Source organism: Acinonyx jubatus, chromosome D1 (genome assembly GCF_027475565.1).
Source record: "Acinonyx jubatus isolate Ajub_Pintada_27869175 chromosome D1, VMU_Ajub_asm_v1.0, whole genome shotgun sequence".
NCBI classification, from domain to species: domain Eukaryota; kingdom Metazoa; phylum Chordata; class Mammalia; order Carnivora; family Felidae; genus Acinonyx; species Acinonyx jubatus.
Window position 1 is genome coordinate 100,003,204 of NC_069390.1, and position 20,266 is coordinate 100,023,469.

At 43.1% G+C, this 20,266-nt stretch overlaps 1 protein-coding gene across 13 annotated transcripts in view; it reads left to right on the plus strand.

Annotated features, from left to right (window-relative positions):
* The window catches only part of CADM1 (cell adhesion molecule 1), a 424,919-nt gene that overhangs the window by 154,348 nt on the left and 250,305 nt on the right, over window positions 1-20,266 (plus strand). The window contains exon 1 of one of the 13 annotated variants that reach the window (XM_027036567.2): window positions 12,351-13,140. The exons of the other annotated variants lie outside the window; for them this stretch is intronic. Within the exon in view, the coding sequence (XP_026892368.2) occupies window positions 13,056-13,140 (85 nt within the window). The 5' untranslated portion in view covers window positions 12,351-13,055. Of the gene's footprint in view, window positions 1-12,350; window positions 13,141-20,266 lie in introns of those variants that run through there. 13 annotated transcript variants of the gene reach the window in all.

Below are 20,266 nucleotides of genomic sequence, written 5' to 3' on the forward strand. Positions count from 1 at the left end.
GGCCTCTTTGAAATATAGACACCAACAGTCCAGCTAGAAACTAACACTGGCACCGAATACCCTTGTCCAGACCTTGTAACCTAGATCACAGTGTAGTCGTCCTATAGTATACTTTCCACTGGTCCTAAGAATCAGAGGAGCTATGTGGATAACGACATGTTTGGCTTTACCATACTTACCTGATTTTGAGACTTAACGGAATAGATCGTACCTATTTTGGTGGAGTCCCCAAAGCCTCTTTGTGCCTATATCTGAGTTGAGCCGTTTATCGGAGTTCTAGCTCTATACCCCTTTGGCCGGTTGACACATCCCAGGGGTCTCCGCCTGGGCTTTCTGGAGGGTAGGGGCAGAGGTTGATGATGGCTCTTTGATTCTGATTTGAGTGTTTCCTTTCCCCCCCCCCCCGCAAGACTTCCTTTCCAGGACACCCTGCTCTTGGCTGCTTCTTGGTTGAGTCTGGATTTCCAGCCCGACTCTTTTGGAGCCTCTGGGGTCCTGTTAGGCTTCTCCCGTTTAGCTCATTTTGGATAGTAGTTTGACAAGTTACAGCGTAAACCAGTACGAAAATGACACCTCTTTTACAAAAATCTGAGTCATGAAACTCTGTTTTGACTTCGGGTGAGTTACTTAGCCTCTCTGGGGCTTAGTTCTTTCATCCATCCCTTAATCTACAAAGGGGGATGGCCTTTCCAAAGCTCCTCTCATCTCAGAAACACTCGGTGGCTGTTTCTAGTTTAACATCTTTTGGCACCAGTTCCAAACATGTGAGCTTTCACTTGCCTGACCCCGTCCCCAGCAAGTAGTTGATGAATTACAAGTAAACGGAAGACCGTGTGATGTGCTAGCGGGAATCGGGCTTTGAAGTCAGACCCACAAGGGTTAACATTCTTGGCGTCAAATCTCAGCTGTTTCATAACAGCGTAGCCGGTAACTCATTTTCCTGTGTCCTAGCTTTTGACTTTGTGGGATGGGAAGGACAAGGCCTGGCTCCTTGCATCAAGAGCAGTAAAGCACGTGGTGCATTTTGCACAGCCACCGGCACATAGTAGGTGCTCTGTAAACGGTATAAAGTTGTAAGTTCCTTGAGGGCAGGGGTGCTGTCTTGGTCAGTCTTGAACCACTTGTGGTTCTTGATCTCTGATAGGCATTCGGTAGTCCCACCATTTTGAACTGAAATGCTTACCACCACGAGGAGTGCTTTCCAAGCTGAGTCTTTATAAAGTGAATACTTTCATATGAATAATCACCCTGGAGTTTTCTAAGCTTGATTGCACATGTTCTTCTGTCTGGAAGCAGTACCTTTACAATTTTATTAAATTTCTGGTTAGTATTTCTATGTCCGACTACATGGTTCTTTTTTTTTTTTTTTTTTTAACTGCAATTACATGGCCTCATAGCAATAGTAGTAACATTACTAGGGATTCGCTATGCGCGAGTCATTATTCCAGGCGATTTACGCATTCCTTGAATATTCCTAATCCTGTTATAATCTCCAATGTTTGCACGAGAAACTGAGACACTGGCAGGCTGAATTACTTGCTGGGACGTCACGCAGCCATTGAGAGGAGCAGTCGCCGAGGTCCGGCTCTAAAGCTAGTGCTCTTTTACTCCTATTTGGTCTTACTTGGTTCCACTCTCGTTTTGAATCGTGTCCTCAGAGGTCACTGTCGAAAATCCAATCAAACTCAAACCAGCCCCTTTGAGAATGAAAGGGAAGGTGTAGAGTTCAAGGCAGTGGGACATAAATCTATTTTTAAGCTTTTAAATACATTTGTGAGAGACTGCCTTCCTGTTTCCAAATAAGCTCTGAGATCAGAATGAGCAAAGGCCAAACTCATGTAACTTCGTGTTTTAAGATTAGAAGTGTCTTTGTCACGCTGATCTCTTGTAGTCCCCCGTGGTCCTCTACCATGCCTCATACTTAGACCCCCCTCCCCCTCCACATCCCTGTCCCCCAAAACATAACCCCAGTGACAACACTTGGCTCCATGGACTCCCTCCTTCCTTAATAGGATCCAGGGTGAGTGTCTCCCTCCGGGGCCCTAATCTGCCTACTGGCCCTATCTTTGCCATTTAAGCAGCCTTTTACGTAGGAGGAAGATGACGAGGAGTTGATTTTCTACTGACAATGTGAAATAGTAGTAATTGCATAGTATTGATAAGTTAAAACAATGGAACCCATCAATGGCTTATTCTCAGATCATGTTAATGGGACCCCAGAAGTTGTCATCTGGCTTCCCCCTTGAGACTCTTTGGAGGTAGAGACCCAAGAAGTAGGGAACCTGAATGAAATGTGTGTTCAGATGCCAACAGCTTATTCCATTTCTCCCTTTATTTTAGTAACAGCATTATTTTCACTGCTAGGGAAAAGATTGGCTTGGTAGACTTTAGGAACCACTTTAGGCAGCGTGGATAAATGAAAAAACACAAGTGATCAGCTTTCATCATGACAAATGGAAACTGTCACTTAATTTTTATCCCCAATTATACAGCTCCGGGACCAATTTTTCAGGTGGAATGTTGGAGCCATTAAAAAGAAATAAGTAAACTATACCATATTCCATCATTTTTCTGGCAGCTAACCAATGATCTGTAGCCTTATTACATGTATGTTTTTATAGAGATATTTTTCTCTTAAGTTTGTAGAAGGCTGTATTAACTCTTTACTGATTTCTTCTCGAATGCGTTTTTGCAAATGAATTTTGTTTTTATCATGAAGTGTTGGTTGGGATTTATGTTTGATTTTGGCTGGCAGCTATACTCATTTTCATCTTTTATGTTTTTCATTACTGGAATTGCATGGAGCGATGTTTCTTTAATTCCACCTGGAGTTATGTCAATGGACCCAGTGTTGGCTACCAACTGGGTTCATTTGGATATTAGAATGTGACTTGTAAGAAAGAGAATACGTATGTAAAACCCAGCCAACTACCGCGTCTCATACCTAGATATGATACAGAAAAATTGGTACTCCCTTCTGTGCTCCTATAACATTCTGTCTCTTCTTTTCCTGTAGCGCGGAATGGGGTGGAATAGGTTATAACTTAATGGATCTCATGACCATGTTCCCCAGTAATCTGAAATGTAGGGACTCTGGGCATATTATGATTTGGCTATTTTATCGTGGCTTCCACAAACTTAGCAGAATGCTTGGTACATACTAGACATGCAAAAATATATTTTTTAAAAGCCTGATTAAATGCTTCCCCCCCCCCCCCCTTGGGGATATTTATAATTCTTCAGTATTGAGATATATTATCTTCTGAGGACACTAAAACCCTTTATAACCACGTGTTTAATCATTTTTATTCCATCTAGAAAAATTTTGCATGTGGCACATGTAATCGTTGAATTTTACAGGTGAGAGAAATTGAGATCGAAGGTTACTGATGATTTGCCAGATATTAAGAACTCCAGAGAGAGAGGCATAGCTGGGACCAGAACCATTGCCTTGTAGCTTCCAAACCCAAAGGGCTTTGGAGAAGATTCCAAGTTACGCTGCTTTGGGGCTTTGTGCTCAGGTTGCACAATTATCAAAACCTCAATTAATTTTGGTGCATAATTAATATATTAAGTGGCGGTGGGGGCGATGGTCAGAAGGCCACGGTGTTGGGCTTTTGGAGAAGCTGGTTAGTGGGTGAGGCCTATTAACTGCATCTCTACATGCAGATTTGTTCTTTCTCTTGGTCTTCAAATCTCTTCCCTTCATTCACCTAATTAGTAAATCCTGGGAGCCTTTGGCTCTGAGCCAGAGAATGTTTTATCTACTTGACTTTGGCATCAGAATAGTTAAAGTTGGTTCTCAGTAAAAGAGGTCCTGGAGTGTACGAGGAACAATAAGGCAACATTTTCTTCGGATGTATGCCTTGGCATATGCTTGGAGGAGAAATGATCCCCTCTTGTATCTGCTTCTGAAACTGTCATCTGGTACTGTTAGCATTAGAATATGCAAGTAAGCGTATAAACATGCTGATGAAAGTACTCTTTTGGCTTGGAACCTTGTTAAGTAAAAGGTGTTAGATCATGTATCCTGTCCTCAGGGGTGCTGGACTAAACAGCTGCACTTATCCTTGTTAATGCCAGTAACCTCCTGCTTCAGAAGAAGCAAATGGCCTTTTGTAAGAGCTGCTGTGATATGAAGTTACTTTTAGACAAGCCTGTTTATTGGGAATATTAGCATCTTAGTGTAGATTGGCAAACGGCAAAGCAGGTAGCAGTTTGAAAGTGTTCTCCTACTTTCTTTTTTTCCCTGCTAGTTCTAGGAGGAGTAAATCCAGTGAAACAAATATGCGTGATTGCTGATCTGTCGTAAATCATTGCCTGTGGTAGGTGCCTGTTGTTAAGGCTATATTAGCTCTTCCAGTGGGAAGGGGAGCTCTTGGATTTGACTAATGTACCTGCACTGATGGAGACATGGTCATATTCTATCTAGTCTCTTGTATGTAACTGAACTTATCTTGTGGCTTTTTTTGGGGGGGGGTGGTGTGCAGGGTGCTGGGATTTGGAATTAGTGACTCACAGAATTTCAGGGTTGGAAGACCACAGACTGTGTTCAACACATAGCTGAGAAGTAGGCCTTTTTGCTTTTAAGTAGCTGTAACGGAATGATTTGTCATATATCATCCTCTGTGATGTCCACTCATGGGTCCCTTGACTTACACCCCAGAGCCTAATCCTTGCTCGTCACTGTCTATTTAGTGTGGCATCCACAACTGCAGTCTTGTTTTGGCTTCCCTTATATATCAAATGCTTTAACATCTCTATGCCTTTGTCCTCTGCTCTGCCCTGACTCTCCTTTGACATCCTAATCACCGAATCATTCAGTTCAGAAGTCAGTTGCTCTGTCGGACCATTCCTGACCTTGCTCCTCCACCTGGTCCCAGGTAGGCTTCTGTGATCTCCCCATGTTGTGCACCACTCCCCACCCACCTTGCACCTCCTCTCCTCTCCCTCCCCACTTAGCACATGCCTCTCACCTGCCTGTACTTCCCATACCCTTTGTTATAGTTTCCTGCCTGTTCACCTGGCTCCATGTGGATTGAATTCTGTGAAGGCAGGGTTCGGATCCTAATGTATCACAGAATTTGGGGTTCCTAGCGCCATGCCCAGCTCTTAGGAACAATACACATTCAGTAACCTATTACCATCAGCTTAGGGTAGAGGGAACGATCACGTTTCTTGTGTGTTCCTATAGGTGTGGCTTTTTAGGCGCTCGATTATAAGTTGTTCATTGAACTTAAGATCAGTTGAAACTCTCAGGACTTCCAGAGTTGCCACATGTGGTTTTACATAATTTGGGGATTATAAAATAACGAGAGGGATGCCGAAGGTGACCTAGCATGGCTTTTCATTGATTTCAGAGCCCGTATTTCTTTCTGAAAATATTAGCCTGTGGCACCCAGGCGGTTGGTGTGAATGAGGGTCCGTATCTTGCTCACTTCATGTAAAATTTGATCATGTTAAGAAATTTAATACCAAAACGAGCAATTTCTCTCACTCAAAAAAAAAAAAAAAAAAATCCCCCGCCTGCTCTTGGATGTCCTGATGCAAATCCACCACTGTTCCCAAGCAGTGAGCTTAACTGTCTCTCTGGTGTTCTTGCAGTTCCACGTAGGAGTCAAAATCATTAAATGTTGTCGTAGAAATCAGACAGCTTTCTCGCTTTTTTAACGTCGTTTCTGTCTCAGGGCATATTCCACATCTCTAAACTTTATCCATTTTTATAGTTGAGCGGTCAAACGTTCGAGGCACCGAGGCACATGCCCTTACTTTGATTGGTGCGTTCTATCCTTCTGGAAGGTATGACACATCCTACCCTCCTCCTGCAATGGGAGATACCCTCAGCCAGCATGTACGTACGTATGTGAGTCCTAAGCCTACAGGGACGGAACCGAGAAAGCGGCAACTGAATTCCCTGGAGGCCCAGCCGTTTGTTTGATTCTTCTCTTTCCAGAAGAGAAGACAGGTCTGCTCCTATTCCACATTTTTAAGAACAGTGACTGCCAAAATCCTGAATCCCCAAATCCTGTAAACCTGACTTGGTTATCATACTAGAAGAGTGAAAGCCAAAGGGACACTTAGTGTCCACAGTTTTCTCAGAAGCTCTGGAGGAAGACTTCTAGAACCCGAGTCAATAGGGTCATCATTCAAATTGTGACCTCCCGGTCCCTCTGAACTTAGTGCTGTCTCTGGAGTGGGTGGCGTTTCCTCCAGGTTCCCCTTTGCCATCCGTATAGCGTCAGATACATGGATCCTCGGGTGTGAGGAGGCACAGTTCATGTTGCTGCAGTAGTAAAGGATCCCATTGCACTTCTTATCTTGAGATTTTCCTGGGTGGAGGGTGTAATTTCTTTGTATTTGATTTATTTTTCATTCACGATTTTAGCAAGTATTTGTTGAGCACCTGTCATGTGCTAGGCACCATTGGGAATTGATGGTTAACAAGACAGGTAGAATCCCTGCCCTCCAAGAGCTGAGGGTCTATGAGAATATAGGTAGTTAAACAAGGAGCGTGTATTATGTGTGGTTGGATAGGGAGAAGCTCTGTCAGGAGGTGAAGTGTTTGCTGCTTAGCATATTGGTACAGTGACTACATATTCTGAACCAAAATCGGAGCACAAGAGATTAGGGGGAAGAGAAAAAAGCTCATGCTGACATTATTTTGCCGAGACCACGTGTCGATGGGAATCTTGGAAATATAGCTTGGACATTAAAATGGGTGGAGTTCTGAGACATTGCCATGATTTATGGGTTCCAAAGGGGTAGAGTATTTGAAATCAGACCTGCCTTGGCAAAACCAGGATACATAGTCGCCGTATTTCCTAGCTTTTGCCACTTGCGCAGCTGAATTTGTGGAGCTGTTAACAGAGGGAACAGATTTTTTTTTTTTTAAATTATTAGCCTGTAATAAAGGCATAACAGAATTTATTCAAAGTGTGATTTGCTTTAGAAATTCAGAACCCTACTCCCGTGGTTTGATGGGAAGAAATAAACCGGGAAAAAATGAGCAATTGTTCATGTTCTCAGTGCAGATATTATTAAAAGACCTTCTGTGCTACTGGAGTGTTATGGATTCCCCCTCTCAAAACACCACTTGGCTGTGCTTTGTCACTAAAGTTGATCTGACAATTTCCCCTAGATAACTCTGAAATGAGTGTACATTCGTGACTTTGCATAATAATCGTATGCCTTTCATATTGCTGAGGTCAGCACGTGGACATCTCTGCAAAACTTAAAAGAATTGGGCCTTTCAAGCTGCAGTCTGTCAGCCGACCACATCCTCGGAGACCACGAATAGAGATGTGTAGTGCCTCTCAGTGTATTCATCTACGCGGATCCGTGATCCACGGGCCAGTAAGGGTAGGACGGAGGAGGCAAAGACGTTTGAAGTAATGAGCAGTTTCTAGAAGAGAGCAGCTATCCGGTCCACCTCTAGACTACCTAAACCATCCTAGATGAGCCGCTGTAAAATGGCCATGGCACCAAACCTTTGGGAACGTGGTCTTCCTTGAGCCCCCAGTATATATATATCTTCCACCTCGTTCCTTTACCTCTTGGCCAGTTTCCTCTTTAGTGGTAATGAACACCCGGTTAACCTTTCATTATGAAATCCTTTTACTGGGTCCCCTGCTGGAAGGGCTGGGGGCTCATAGAGGATGGGTTTGAGAAGTCTTTTTCGTCGCTGCTGTGCAGGGCAGGTAGAAGGTCCACGGATAACTCCCTGGATGCCTCTCGGAGTAGGTGCTCTGATGATAATGCTTCACCTTTAATACTGCTTGACAGGATTTAACCACACATGCAACAAATCAATGCAGTCCAGAGCACAGGTGCACTTGATCTATATTATTTGTCTTCTTTTGACTGATGCAGGTAAAAGAAACCATCAGATAGCTTCTTGGTTAATACAGCTCTGTTCTAAAAAGAAGGCAGTGATGTATTTTGGGGGTGCATATGGCCCAGGCTTGAAACGAGGAGGGGGTTTACCAGTCTGGACAACAAATAGTCAGCATCCAGCTAAACCAGGCTGTAAAAGGATCGTGGTGCCTTGGAACAAACTCTAATGGTGTAGTAGCATCATTGAAAAATATAGCCCACTGAAAATCCTCAATGATCATTTTAATGAAACTAGTGTCACTTGTGAGTGGCACTGATCTATAATTTTTTTTTAGAGCCGTGAAAATATATTAGACATAAGGCGGATGGTTTGTTTTTCTTCTGGTTTTTTTTTTTTTTTTTTTTTTACCCCTCCCAAACCTCTACAAACAGTTCTGTCTGATTTGTTTCGTCGTTGTTTTTTTTTTTTTTTTTTTCTTTCCCCTACTGCCTGTAGAACAGATGTTGGAAAATAATGCTTGTCCTGTCAGTTTCTAGAATCCGCAACAAACTGAAGTGTGTGCTCAAGGTAGATGTCAGCATTAGGCTGTTGCTGCCACCGGGCTACTGAAAGACAGGATTAATCCTGTACTGGTAGAATTCCTGTACTGGTAAATCCTGTACTGGGGTTAAAAAAAAAAAAAAAAAAAAGTCTGGACCCCTCTATTTAGGAATAGGAAGCTCATCCTAAAATGGACCAAGCAGAACACCAGCAAAGAGGTGATTTTGGACCAAAGGCACAAATAAAGGATGATTATTGCCTGTTATTTAGTGTATGATGCTTTGTTCTGAGACTAGGTTATACTGTTTTGCTGGGAGCTCACAACAGATCAATAGTAATTTTGTTATGGGCCAGATGTCAAAACAGAAATGTGCTCTGCCAATCCCTCTGACTTTCTAGGACAACTAATATGCTAAATGCATTTGCTCAGGGTCCGGGCACACTCCCTGCCCCCACCCCGCCATCACCCAGCCCCCGATGTTCTGTAGTCCTGTTTTCTTTCACATGGAGCCTGGGGGCTGTGCATTTAGTGGAGATTCTCCTGGTTTTTCCTTTCTGTGATATATTTCCTGTGATGGAGAGTAGGGAAATTGCCCCAAACGCCCTCCTTTTCTTCGCCCTGGTGATGAGTTGGGTGTACTGTCTACAAGTAACTTCTGGTTACGGGTATTGTCTTTATGGTAAGAGATAAAATCTGTGGCAGGAAAATGGTTTTGAGGAAAAGCAAGCTGGCAAAAAGCGTGCTCTTTTTTTTTTTTTTTTTTTTTTTTTTTAAGCTCTGTGTTCCAACTCTGAAGTTTTTATTTGGGTCTGATTAGGATTTGGGACTTAAATATTTTCTGGTGAAGAGGGATTTCAGGGATGTGGAATTGCAGTATTGCTATGTTCCTGTTTCCTCCACTTGTCTCTTCCACGAAACTGCTGGTTATCCACCAGTTTTTGGACGCAGTTAGGACAGCATTCCGTAGTCAAGATTTGTTTTTGCAGAAATATTCAGAAGAAGCCAGAGGACGAAAAACTGGCAGATTTTGGCAGACGTGGCATGGCCGTGGAATTTAACATGGTGTTAGCATCTTAAGGCCGGAGAGCATTGGGCCTCCCCCTCAGGCTTGCCTATCTGAACCTAGCTTTCTTCCTCCGGTTCCCCCCAAACAGGAAAGGGACAAAGGAAAAGGCTTTCCTTCTCAAGTCATGAACAGATTGAACAAGGTCAGAATGGTGGTTTGACAGCGTGCTGGAGTTTTCCATCCTACCTCTGGGGTAGGTCTTGGGTGTCTTAAGCATTACCCTGTCTTGTGGGGTAGAACTCTCCACCTGGGAAGAAACATTCCATCTGAGGTTGTCAGTTCTTCTAGAACTTACCACTGTGCCAGGTTTTGTGGTGTATTAGGACACAGACTTCTCCGTGCTGCCCAGCAGCTTTCTCCAACGGACCTTTTTCTCCCTTGCCAGAAGAATAACTTGGATTCCATTGTTCTTTCATATCTTTGATGCCCGTGCTATTCAGAGCATTGAAGCTGATAGTAAAGTGAAGAGAACAAAGGTCAGATCGGACTCGGGTACCTTTTGTAACAGCTCTTTAATTTATTGAGTGACCACTGAAAGAGGGCCTTTCTTCCCTCCTCAGAAATCAAGTGTGCTGCCATCGCATTCCACGCTCTACCGTAGCGGCAGAAGGGATCGCGTGACGAGTCAGCTGGTCCCTCTGTTCCGGAACCTTAACAATCAAGTCCTCCTACAGAGAGGCACTGGCTCTCCTACCACTGGGGTGCAGAGGAAGGTGGCTATGTGTGCATGGTTATCAGAAGAGCCAGCTAAGAAAATGAGGATCCAAGAGCATAAAGTGCCAACTCATGGGACAGAGAAGCTAAAGGGTCCACTGAGAATCAAGTCCAAGCCTTCGGCTCCCCGGGCAGAGCTAACCAATTACATTCATTGTCATGGTTATTACCTCAGCTGTAGTTAAGCCCCCAACGAGTCCCTGAGTACTTGACAAAGGAACTTGAGACTTGGAGCCAGAGTGTTAAGACAAGAAAGCCAGTTGGGTCGCTGCCCCGAAACAAAATTCAACAAATGGGTGGGGAGTGAGTATGAAAAGCGCAATTATTACCTGAGAGCAAAGCAGCAATGAAGCTCAAGAAGGTGAGTTATGATGCAAGGAGCATTTTTGGAAGAAGCTGTAGCAAAATGTACCCAATTTAAAAGCTATGCAGGATTTCAGAATCAGGAGAAACAAATGTGGGACTGTCTTGCCTGCTTTGTATCGTCTCACGCGCACAAAGTGAGCATTTCTATAGGAGTGTGTATATACGTATACACTTTTTTCTCACTTAATGGGTGGAGAGGGTCAATGAGTCAGATGAACAGTAGAACATTCCTTTGTCAAGTTCAGAGCCCCCATGACCATGGTAGAGGTTAGTCTAAGCCCTGTCTTGGAGCATCTTTGTGGAGATACTCAAGCAGTAGCAGGTATGGTTTTCAGAAGGTTCTGCAGATTTCTTAAATGTTCACCACTTCTGTACAGGATCAGATGGTATGTCCCACAGGCCTAAAGCATGTGTTATTTCTGCCACAACTCTACTCTGCTGTTGTAATGTGAAAACAGGTATAGGAAATACACAAGGTAGAGAGTATGGCTGTGTTCCAATAAACCTTTAATATGGAAACTGAAAATCTGTATTTCAGACACTTTTCATATGTCATGAAATATTACTCTTTTGTCAACCATTGAAAAATGTAAAACCGTTCTTAGCTCTCTGGCTTGATTCGGCCCACAGGCCACAGTTTGCCAACCCCTGCTCCAGACCCTTGGCTGTGTGTGCCTCCCAGCCCAGGTTATTAGTTAACCGGAAGCTTTACCATATTACGATGGAGTTTGGTAGCAACTATGAAAAAGTGAAACATCCATGACCATCCTCTAATCAGAGGTCACCTTTTTAGACAATCTCTTACAGAGTGTGGTTCAGTCCATTAAAGTTGGGACTGGGGTAGGGATTTGGTGGCTTCAAGTGGGAATGTGGGTGAAAACCAGTAACAGTAAGGGATAACAGCGAGTGAATCCTTGCTGTGCATCAGCACTATTCAGTGTTGTTGACAGATATCTCACATAATCCTCCTAAGACTGCTGTGACCGGAGAACTCTTCTCTCCATTTGGCAGATGAGAAAACCAGGCTTGGATGGTTCGGAAACTTGTGGGAGGTAGCAGGAAATAGTGGAGCTTGGATCCCAACCCAGGCTGGGCGGAGTAGAGAAATGCAAATCACTTGGCTGATTTTAGAGCACTTAATCCAGGATCTTGCATGTGGTAGGTCCTGTATGCAGTTAATGATTTATCTGCAGCAGAGGAGGGACGGGTGGGGTGAAAGGGGAAGTCATAATAAGGCATTAGGGACTAAAGAATAGGGTACTTTTGTCACAGGTTCACTTGAACCTTGCAATCAACCAATATCTTGTCAAGCCAGAATATGATTTTTGGAAATCAAAGAGGAGTCCTAAAAAAATAAAAGTTCAGAGAAACTCATGCATTTAAAAATGTGGCAAATCATAGACGTGGAGAACCCCGTGTGAAGGTCCTTACTACTGAGTTCATGAGCTTCCATTTGATAGCCGAAGTGTTGTGTTTTAGAAAGCTGGAGGAAATTTTTTTGACTCACTGCCAGTCATTTACTTAAACTTAAAAGATCCTAGCATTAAAATTACTTATTTGAAGTGCTGGCAGGCTAATAAATCCAGGGGGCTATTTTAAACATTGTCAATCTAAAATGCAATCCTATTAAAATAATTGAGTATTTTCTGAGTGGAGAATTCCCTTGTCCTCCTGTCCACGGCTCGTGAGACAACAACATAAAAGGCATCCTAGAATGTCCTCTGAACATCATTGAACCAAGCAGCGTGTTTGCGTAGCGTGACTCTGGTCGGCTAAGGATTTCCTTGGCCAGACCCCTCTCAAAGGCAAAACCCCCACCGTAATGACAGGTTTTTTCTGTAACGGGGAATGGGGATTGTGTTTGGAATGATACCTTACAGGGCCTGGGAAACCTTCTTGGTTTGTTAATTTGTGCTCATTTCTCGGCATGACTGAAGGTTCTGTAATTTGAAACGTTTGCGTTTTCTTCCTTCTGTTCATTTCTTGGGCTCCTTTGCATCCAGCAGCTTGGGTTACCTTGAATTAAGTTGGTTTATGGCATGCCGTTTTCGGTAAAACTCTGCAAAAGAAATGGTCACATAACTCAGAAAGGTTTGCCCTTGGAGTGATTTAGTCCTGCTGGATGATAGCTGAGGAGGCTTATTGACTTTGAGCTCCCTTTGGAACCAGATTCAGAAAGCTGTGCACTTCTGTGGCACCTGTGAGACACTCACTTGAATAGAGCTACTGAGAAAAGCATTTCAGTTATTGGCATTTTTCCTAATGCATTTTGTATGTGTCTATACCACAGGGAGAAATGTGTGGTTATTGTTGAAATATTATCTACATGGCTTTGCAAAAGAAGAAAAGCCCCCGTACGGCAGTCAACAGATGAGTCTCCTGGTGTTGCAATGGTTTGGGTTCTGTGCTTCTGTCTCCCCCAAACACCCGGACAGATAGATGGCTGCATTATCTGAATGCACCTATTGGACTTAGAGAACCCTTTAAAGGGACCTTGAACTTGGCAGGCTGGAGGTTGGTAACCGTGACTGGGAATGTTGTTTGTCCTTTCTGTTCCCCTGCTTTGGACCAGGAAGCTGTGCCTTGACCATTTGAGGAACTGCACTGTGGGGTTCCCAGGTAGGGAATCCGACTCTCACGAGTGCACAGGCGTTGATTGCTTTCTCCTCCTGAGCAGATAGACTCCTGCTTAAATAAAAATTTGCATGGACAGATTTTCACTTGTGATGGGTGAGCTGAGCATGTTGCATTTGTCTAAAGGGAGCACTTTTAAGTAGGTGGATGTGTAATACCCTCAGGCTGTCAGGGCCACCTTACTCGTGTCAGCAGAATCCCTTCTCCCGGAACAACATCACAGGAAGTTTGGGTAATTGATTCTCTTGAGCAATACAGATATTGGAATTCTTGATCATTGGACAGAGCTACTCCTTTATATTTTAAAAACATCTGTTTGCTCTTCTCAGGCATTCATTAAACACTTATTGATCGACAGTCTACCATGTGCCAGGCTCTAGGCTAGTTGCTGAGGATGCCAAGAGGGAAAAAGGCAGTATCTCTCTGACCTCACAGTCCACTAAGGAAGGCAGATCCCAAATGGATAATTATAATGCATGCATCCATTAATTCAAGATTCTCTAAAAAAATTTAATTACCATGTGCCAGGTCCTGGTGTGGGACGGGAAGGGGACAGCGGTGAGCGCAAGCAGACTTGGCCTCTGCTCTCATGCCCCTTCCAGGCAAGGAGCAATTACTAAATATATTTAAAATAATTATGTATTAACCAAGCGATCGCATAAATGTGCATTTATAACATGGTCCAAGTGTCATGGAGGAGAAAACTGTAGGGTGCGGCGAAATCCTATACTAAGAGATACCAGGAGAATCAGATCTCCTCTGGATGGCCAGGGAAAGCTTCACCGAGGAAGTGATTATTGAACTGTGATCTGAAGGGTTGGTGTCAAGTTAACCAGGCTATAAAGGGCGGGAAGAGCTTTCCAGAGGGAAGCAGGTGCATTGAAGAAATTGAAGGAACGCCATTATGGCTGGACACAGAAAGGAGCTGGGTAGCCGCCGGCCTGTCTAGGGCCCTGCAGGCTCTGGGAGGGATTGGGCTTTACTTAAAGAGGTATGGGAAGCCTTTGAGGGGTTCCAAACAGGTAGTGAGGGATAACATCCTAACTTTCTGGAAAAGACCAAGGTAGCTACAATGCAGAGGAGTATGAGTGGTTGCAAGTGGGTACAGATAGTTTAGGAGGCTACTGTCTGGACAAGAGGTGGTGGCGGCTTGTATTTGGGTGGTGTAGGGGCAAGAAAGGAAGTGGGCAGGCTTGAGTAGTATTTTGGGAGGTCACATCTATAGGCTTGATGATGGATTGGATGTGGGCCATGAGGAAGAAGGATGGTCCAAGGATGACAGAATCAGAGGCCATGTAGTGATACATTAAACAATACGAAATGAATCCTTATTTTACTTCCAGATAAAACTTGTATATTTCACGCAGTAGTTGTCAATCTGTTTTCCCAGTTTTCGGGTACTTGTTTGTGTCTTTGAGAAGGGAAATTGCAGTTCTTACCCCTCCTTTCCCTTTTCATACAATTAAGGTGGCGGAAATACTCAGTTATGATTCCAAAAGGAAGTGCAAAAAGAGGCAGACCCAAGCCAGAAGGTAATATCAAAGGGAAATATTTCCAGCAACGTCAACAAATCGTAAAGGCACCGTCAGCTACAAACATTTACTGCCTCCTGCCTTCCCTACCAATTCTAATTCAGAAAATTTAAATGATTTTTCTTCGATCAAAAATGAGTTAAAATACTAGGGAGTCTTTTCTTCATAAACTGAAGTCGGGAGTAATTTATTTTATCTAGAGGAGAGTATTAAATTAGCTGTCAACTGTGCTACACAGGTGGATGGTAACTTTTGAATGAAATGACCACATCTCCGCTCCTGAGGCATTCATTTTCATCTCTGCTTTCCATTGAAATAGGCAAAACATGAAATGTTGAGATAATCGTGCTAAAATTCCAAGTAATTGCTTTTGTTAGCTCAACTCCTGTTTACTCATATTAATTACTGAAATTTGATAACCCCTTTGTTTTCTGCTTCGCATGGCTCTGAAAGCAAGGGACAGAGCTATACATCAGGTAGGTGGTTCTCCACCAAAGGCTCCAGTCCTTTGCTTTGATGTTGGTGGGCAGTTTAAGGCTAATTCCCTTGGCTTGACAGGTTTATAATTCAAGAAGATGTGGTTTAATGTTGATGGAATTTATTTTTGAAACACATTATAGGAAGAAAGCCTTTCAAAGTAAATGAAGTTTTGAGGTAAGTCTTCAGTAAACAAAGACTGTCAGGGTCTCTAAATGCCCAACTCTGGAGATCTCTATAGGATAGGTGTGCCTGTGTAGTCAGTCCATCGTCAGCCATCAGCAGGAGAGGAATGATGGCGTGAAAAGCAGTGTGGGAGCTCTGGAGGCTTATGAGTAAGTCGTGCAATTGAAGACGTCAGCCTGGGGCACCTGGCTGACTCAGTGGGTGGAGCTTGCAACTCTTGATCTCGGGGTTGTGAGTTCGAGCCTCACGTTGGGGGTAGATGTTACTTAAAAATTAAACCTTTCTGTTTGTTTGTGTGTTTGTTTTTAAAAAGACATCAACTTATTTCTTCTTTCTAAATTTGTTTTGTGTTACCTTCTTCTTCATGGCATTTCATTAATCATGCTCTTTAGAAGTTATAAAGGTGACCCTGATAGGTATGCGTGGGTGTTTCTGGTTTTGATTTTAATGTATTTTGTACTAAAGGCTTGTGACTTTAGAGAAATCTGTGAGTCCGTTTTTCCCCCCAACCTGCTGATTTCATAAACTTCTCCAAGCTCTCAGCTCATTCATACATTCATCCCCTCAGGAAATACAGAGTGCCAGGCATTGCTAGGCATTGGGGATTGAGCAGGGAAGAAGCCATATCAAGTCCTTGCCCTCATGGATATCCTTGTTTCGGACACTGTTTAGAATAATCAAAAATCACTTTTTTTTGGTAATCTCATGGCGCGATTAACTGAGTAGAGCTCAACAAACTTAGTGCATTCCATTTGATGAAAATTGTTTCAAAATATAATACCTGATTCTCTGCTTTTTAAAAACCTAGCATATTGAGGGGTACCTGGGTGGCTCAGGCAGTTAAGTGTCTGACTCTTGATTTTGGCTCAGGTCATGATTTCACAGTGCATGGGATCAGCCCTTGCGTCGGGCTCTGTGCTGTCAGCACAGAGCCTGCCTGGGATTCTCTGTCTCCTCTCTCTGCTCTTCCTCTGCTCATGTGCAAGCCCTTGCTCTCTGTATCTCTCTCACATTAAATAAACAGTAAAAAAAAAAAAAAAACAAAAAAAAACCACCTAATATATTGAATTCCATTTTGCATAAATAAGTGACTTGGGATCTTTTAGAATACAAATATATTTTGCTTCAAGACCATTCATATGGATTGATGGTTTTACCTATTCCACACTTGAAGAAATTGCTCTGCTTTTTGAGTTCTAAATTTTTAAAAACTTTTTCACATTTAAATTTCAAATAAAAAATTTAAATATTTCTTGTCCCCTTTGGCTCTCACCACTTTTTTCCTTTTTGATACATGTTTTGATCCTGTTTTAGGCTGGAAAACAAGGTAAGATTAGACATGTATGAAAAGTATATTAGAGTAAATGGTGATGGCCCTTTGTCCTCCATTTAATAGTTAAATGTCATCCATAAGTGGGACTTAAGTGGGTCTGTGACATTTCAGTGACTTAGATGCTCCCCTGTGGGTTCTCTGACACTCTGGAGAGTTGGGTTTGCTGAATACCTGGGCTCAGAGATGAGATATTACTCAAACTGCCTTGTCCAAGACCTGTTCCTGTGAAGTCCTTTGAGGCAGTAACCTCTTAATTGCAATGTTTTATGATCTTCTCCTTCCTGGCTTTCCACTCGTGCCCTCACACACTCTTCTGTCTGTGTTTGTTTTTCTTCCACAGCTCAGCTTTGGTGAGAGGAGTGTCTAAAATGATATCTCTACATTCTGTCTGTTGTGTATTAAGAATCATAATGAAGAAAGAAATAGTGAAAATAAGAATTTAGGAGCTTAGAAACAATTGCAAAGCTTCTAGACTGGATACTAGATTACATGAACACACAACATATTGATTTGGGGAATAAGAGCTATATATAGTTCAGATTCAAGCTATGACAGATGGGGGTTCACTAGCAACAAATCTGATGACTTCTAGGCACAATTCCAAACTATTAAAAAAAATCCACCAGATGCAAGGACTCTTGCCATTCTTAATGGATTCACTGTTACATAAATGAGTCCCATTTATATATTTTCTCCCATGGCCAATTATCCTGAAGGCGTTACAAGAATTATTTTATTTTTTTCCATTTAATGGATGTATTGCCATGTGGCAGTAGGCTAGTTATATTGGTAAGTTGGCTCTTTTCTAAAGGAATCCACAAATACCTAGATATTTAGCTGAAATAAAAGACTAAATACCTAGATATTTAAAATTTACGTAAAGTCACAATCCACTGAGAACTGTTTTTTTTTTTTCCCCTGTAAGTATTTGCACACTTGTCTTGGAATGCTTTCCAAAATTGACTCCTTCAGAGGGCGTAGGACAAGTACATCTGCTAGTCCTTTGATAATATTTGGACAGCTCTGACGTATTTCCTTCAGTCCTTGACACTATCGCCTTTAATTGAGCTTCCAGATTGCTATATATAAATGTACTTTTTTTGTTTAATGTGTAATTAGACAAGTAATACTTAATATGAATGTATATCAAATATATATTTAGGAATATATTTCCTATTAAAGAATGTTGTACAAAGGGCTGAAATCATCACTGATGGCTCTCATCCATCCTAGCTAACTTCTGTCCTTTTTCAGCTACCCATCTATCTACTTATCCAGTCGAAGATGTAAACAGAAAATCCTTAGAAACTCAATGGGATAGCACATGTGGTGTTATACTCTATTCATCTTTGACCAGCAGTGTCCTAGAAGCCTGGCCATTTTAGCCATTCCCCTAGATAGTGTGGGCCATTTACAGATTTTTTTTTTTTAACTGTAAGTCATACTTCAATGAAGATGACTCTACATGCCTCCATGTGCGCATTTCCTAGAGTTTCTTTAGGATATGTGCCAAAGAATGGCATTGCTGGACCATTGAGTATGCATGCTTTGAATTTTAATTGATACCTCTTCCATCTGGCTACTGGTCATTTTAAACTTGGAGTCACTAAGTGATTTTTTTTTTTTTTTATGTGAACCGGGCAGACCAAGTAACGTTCTTATGTGGAACAGAACTCAAGATGGTCTCATTATGCCCTCAGGTGTTCCCATGCCCTCTGCCCGCAGCCTTCATGGACTTCCAGAACAGATTAAGTGAAGTTTGTTAAGATACATGTCTTGGGAGACACAGCAGTGTTTTCTTGGCTCTTGGCTTATGCGTTGGATTTCTCTTCTGGTTTCATCTTAATCTGTCTCTGTGAATGTAAGTGACCTAGTCCTGCCATTCCGACTCAAAGAACTAAAATTGGCCAAACCACGCACGTAAGCTGTGGAGAGACCCAGAGGGAGCCGAAGGAAAAAGGTGTGGGGAGGTGAGAGGAGGGGTGTCCTGGGGTGAAACTAAACCTGGTGCAGCGGAGCCTGCCAGGACCTCGTCCTCACCGACGTAGAGTAAAGGGGTGATACTTCTGCCAGATGCTTCCTCACCAGGTGCACCTGGGGAGGACCTGGAGGCAAAACTCCTTGAACACCTGCTTCTCAGAGTACAGGGGTGAAAACAAGAAGGGAAAAAGGATTGCTTAGCAAGCCAAGCCTCATGGTGGAGCTGCCCTGAGTCCCACCTCCCCACTGCCTCTGAAGAGAGCAGGCAGCCGTACTTTGGGGGCATTGAAACTGTAGCCAACAAGGGTCTGGTTCAGGAAGAGGCTGGAGGTCAGAATCTGGCTCTGTGTCTTGGGGTACTGCTCCTAATTGACAAGCACACCTCAGAGGTCCTGTGGGGGTGGTTCCAGACCACCGCAGTAAGGCGAGTCATAGGAAGTTTTGGGTTTCCTGGTGCATGTAAAAGTTAAGTCTACACTATAGTAAGCACAGCAGCATGGTTTAGAACGTACACACTTAATACCAGTGACTGTCACCTGTGCCTTTAGCAAGTCCTAGTCACTGATCACACATCACCCTAACAAATAACACTAGTGGTGAAAAAGTTCGGAATGTTATGAGACTCACCAAAATGTGACACACACGAAGTGAGCAAATGCCATTGGGAAAATGGTGCCCATAGACTTGCTCAACGCAGGGTTCAATTTGTAAACAAAACACAACAATACACGCACATGCGCACGCGCGCACACACACACACATACACGCACACATACAATATTTGCGAACATGATAAAGCGAAGAAGAGAGGAATGCCAATAGCTTCCTTCAATTTTATATCCTGGGTGAGAGGGACCATTTGGGCCCCTTGGTAAGTTGAGGTGATCTAACCTTTTTGTGGCCTCCACTAATCATGTAGGATCAAATATTCCTGAAGCTCCAAGGAAAATTCATGGTTGGAAGATGCCGTGTGCTGCTCGCTAAGATTTATTTTCTTTTTAAAATGTCAGTGTCTGTTGCCTTTCCTGCAGGTGGCCTTCCTGCCTCCTTGTTGCCGGAGTCCTTCAGTGTCTTAGGTCGGGCCGCATCTGTTCCCGCAGAGCCTCCCCTTTCTCCGGCAGAAAGCTGGTTTGTTTGGCTGACAGATGGGGTTCCCGCTTTGGCCTAGATGCGCCTAGTTAAAGGTTTCTGTTTGAAGCCCGCAGGTGAAGCCTGGGTCCACGCAGACCCCTGCTTACAAAGTTCCCTTCATGGTCGCGTAAAGCAGTAAGGAAGTTTTTAATTGACATTGTCTACTGTTAAGAGGGCATCGTATGGACATCTTTTGAGAGGGTTTACTTGATCTATGAAGTGTCAGGCTTTCCATTCATTGGGCAATGCAGCGCATTTGCTCTGGGGAAGAGAGGAACGTATTATTGTAGTATATCTTTTAGGATCTCTGCACGTCCAAACCCCCTCAGGAGCACCAACCCCCCAAGCCTATGTTGCCATCCAAGCCAGAGCTTAAACTGTTTGAGTGATAGGTGTGGTTAAAATAAGAGTATTTAATGCCTAGAGCACATCAGATTTGGGCAAAGAGGATGCATTCTGCATAATGCCGAGA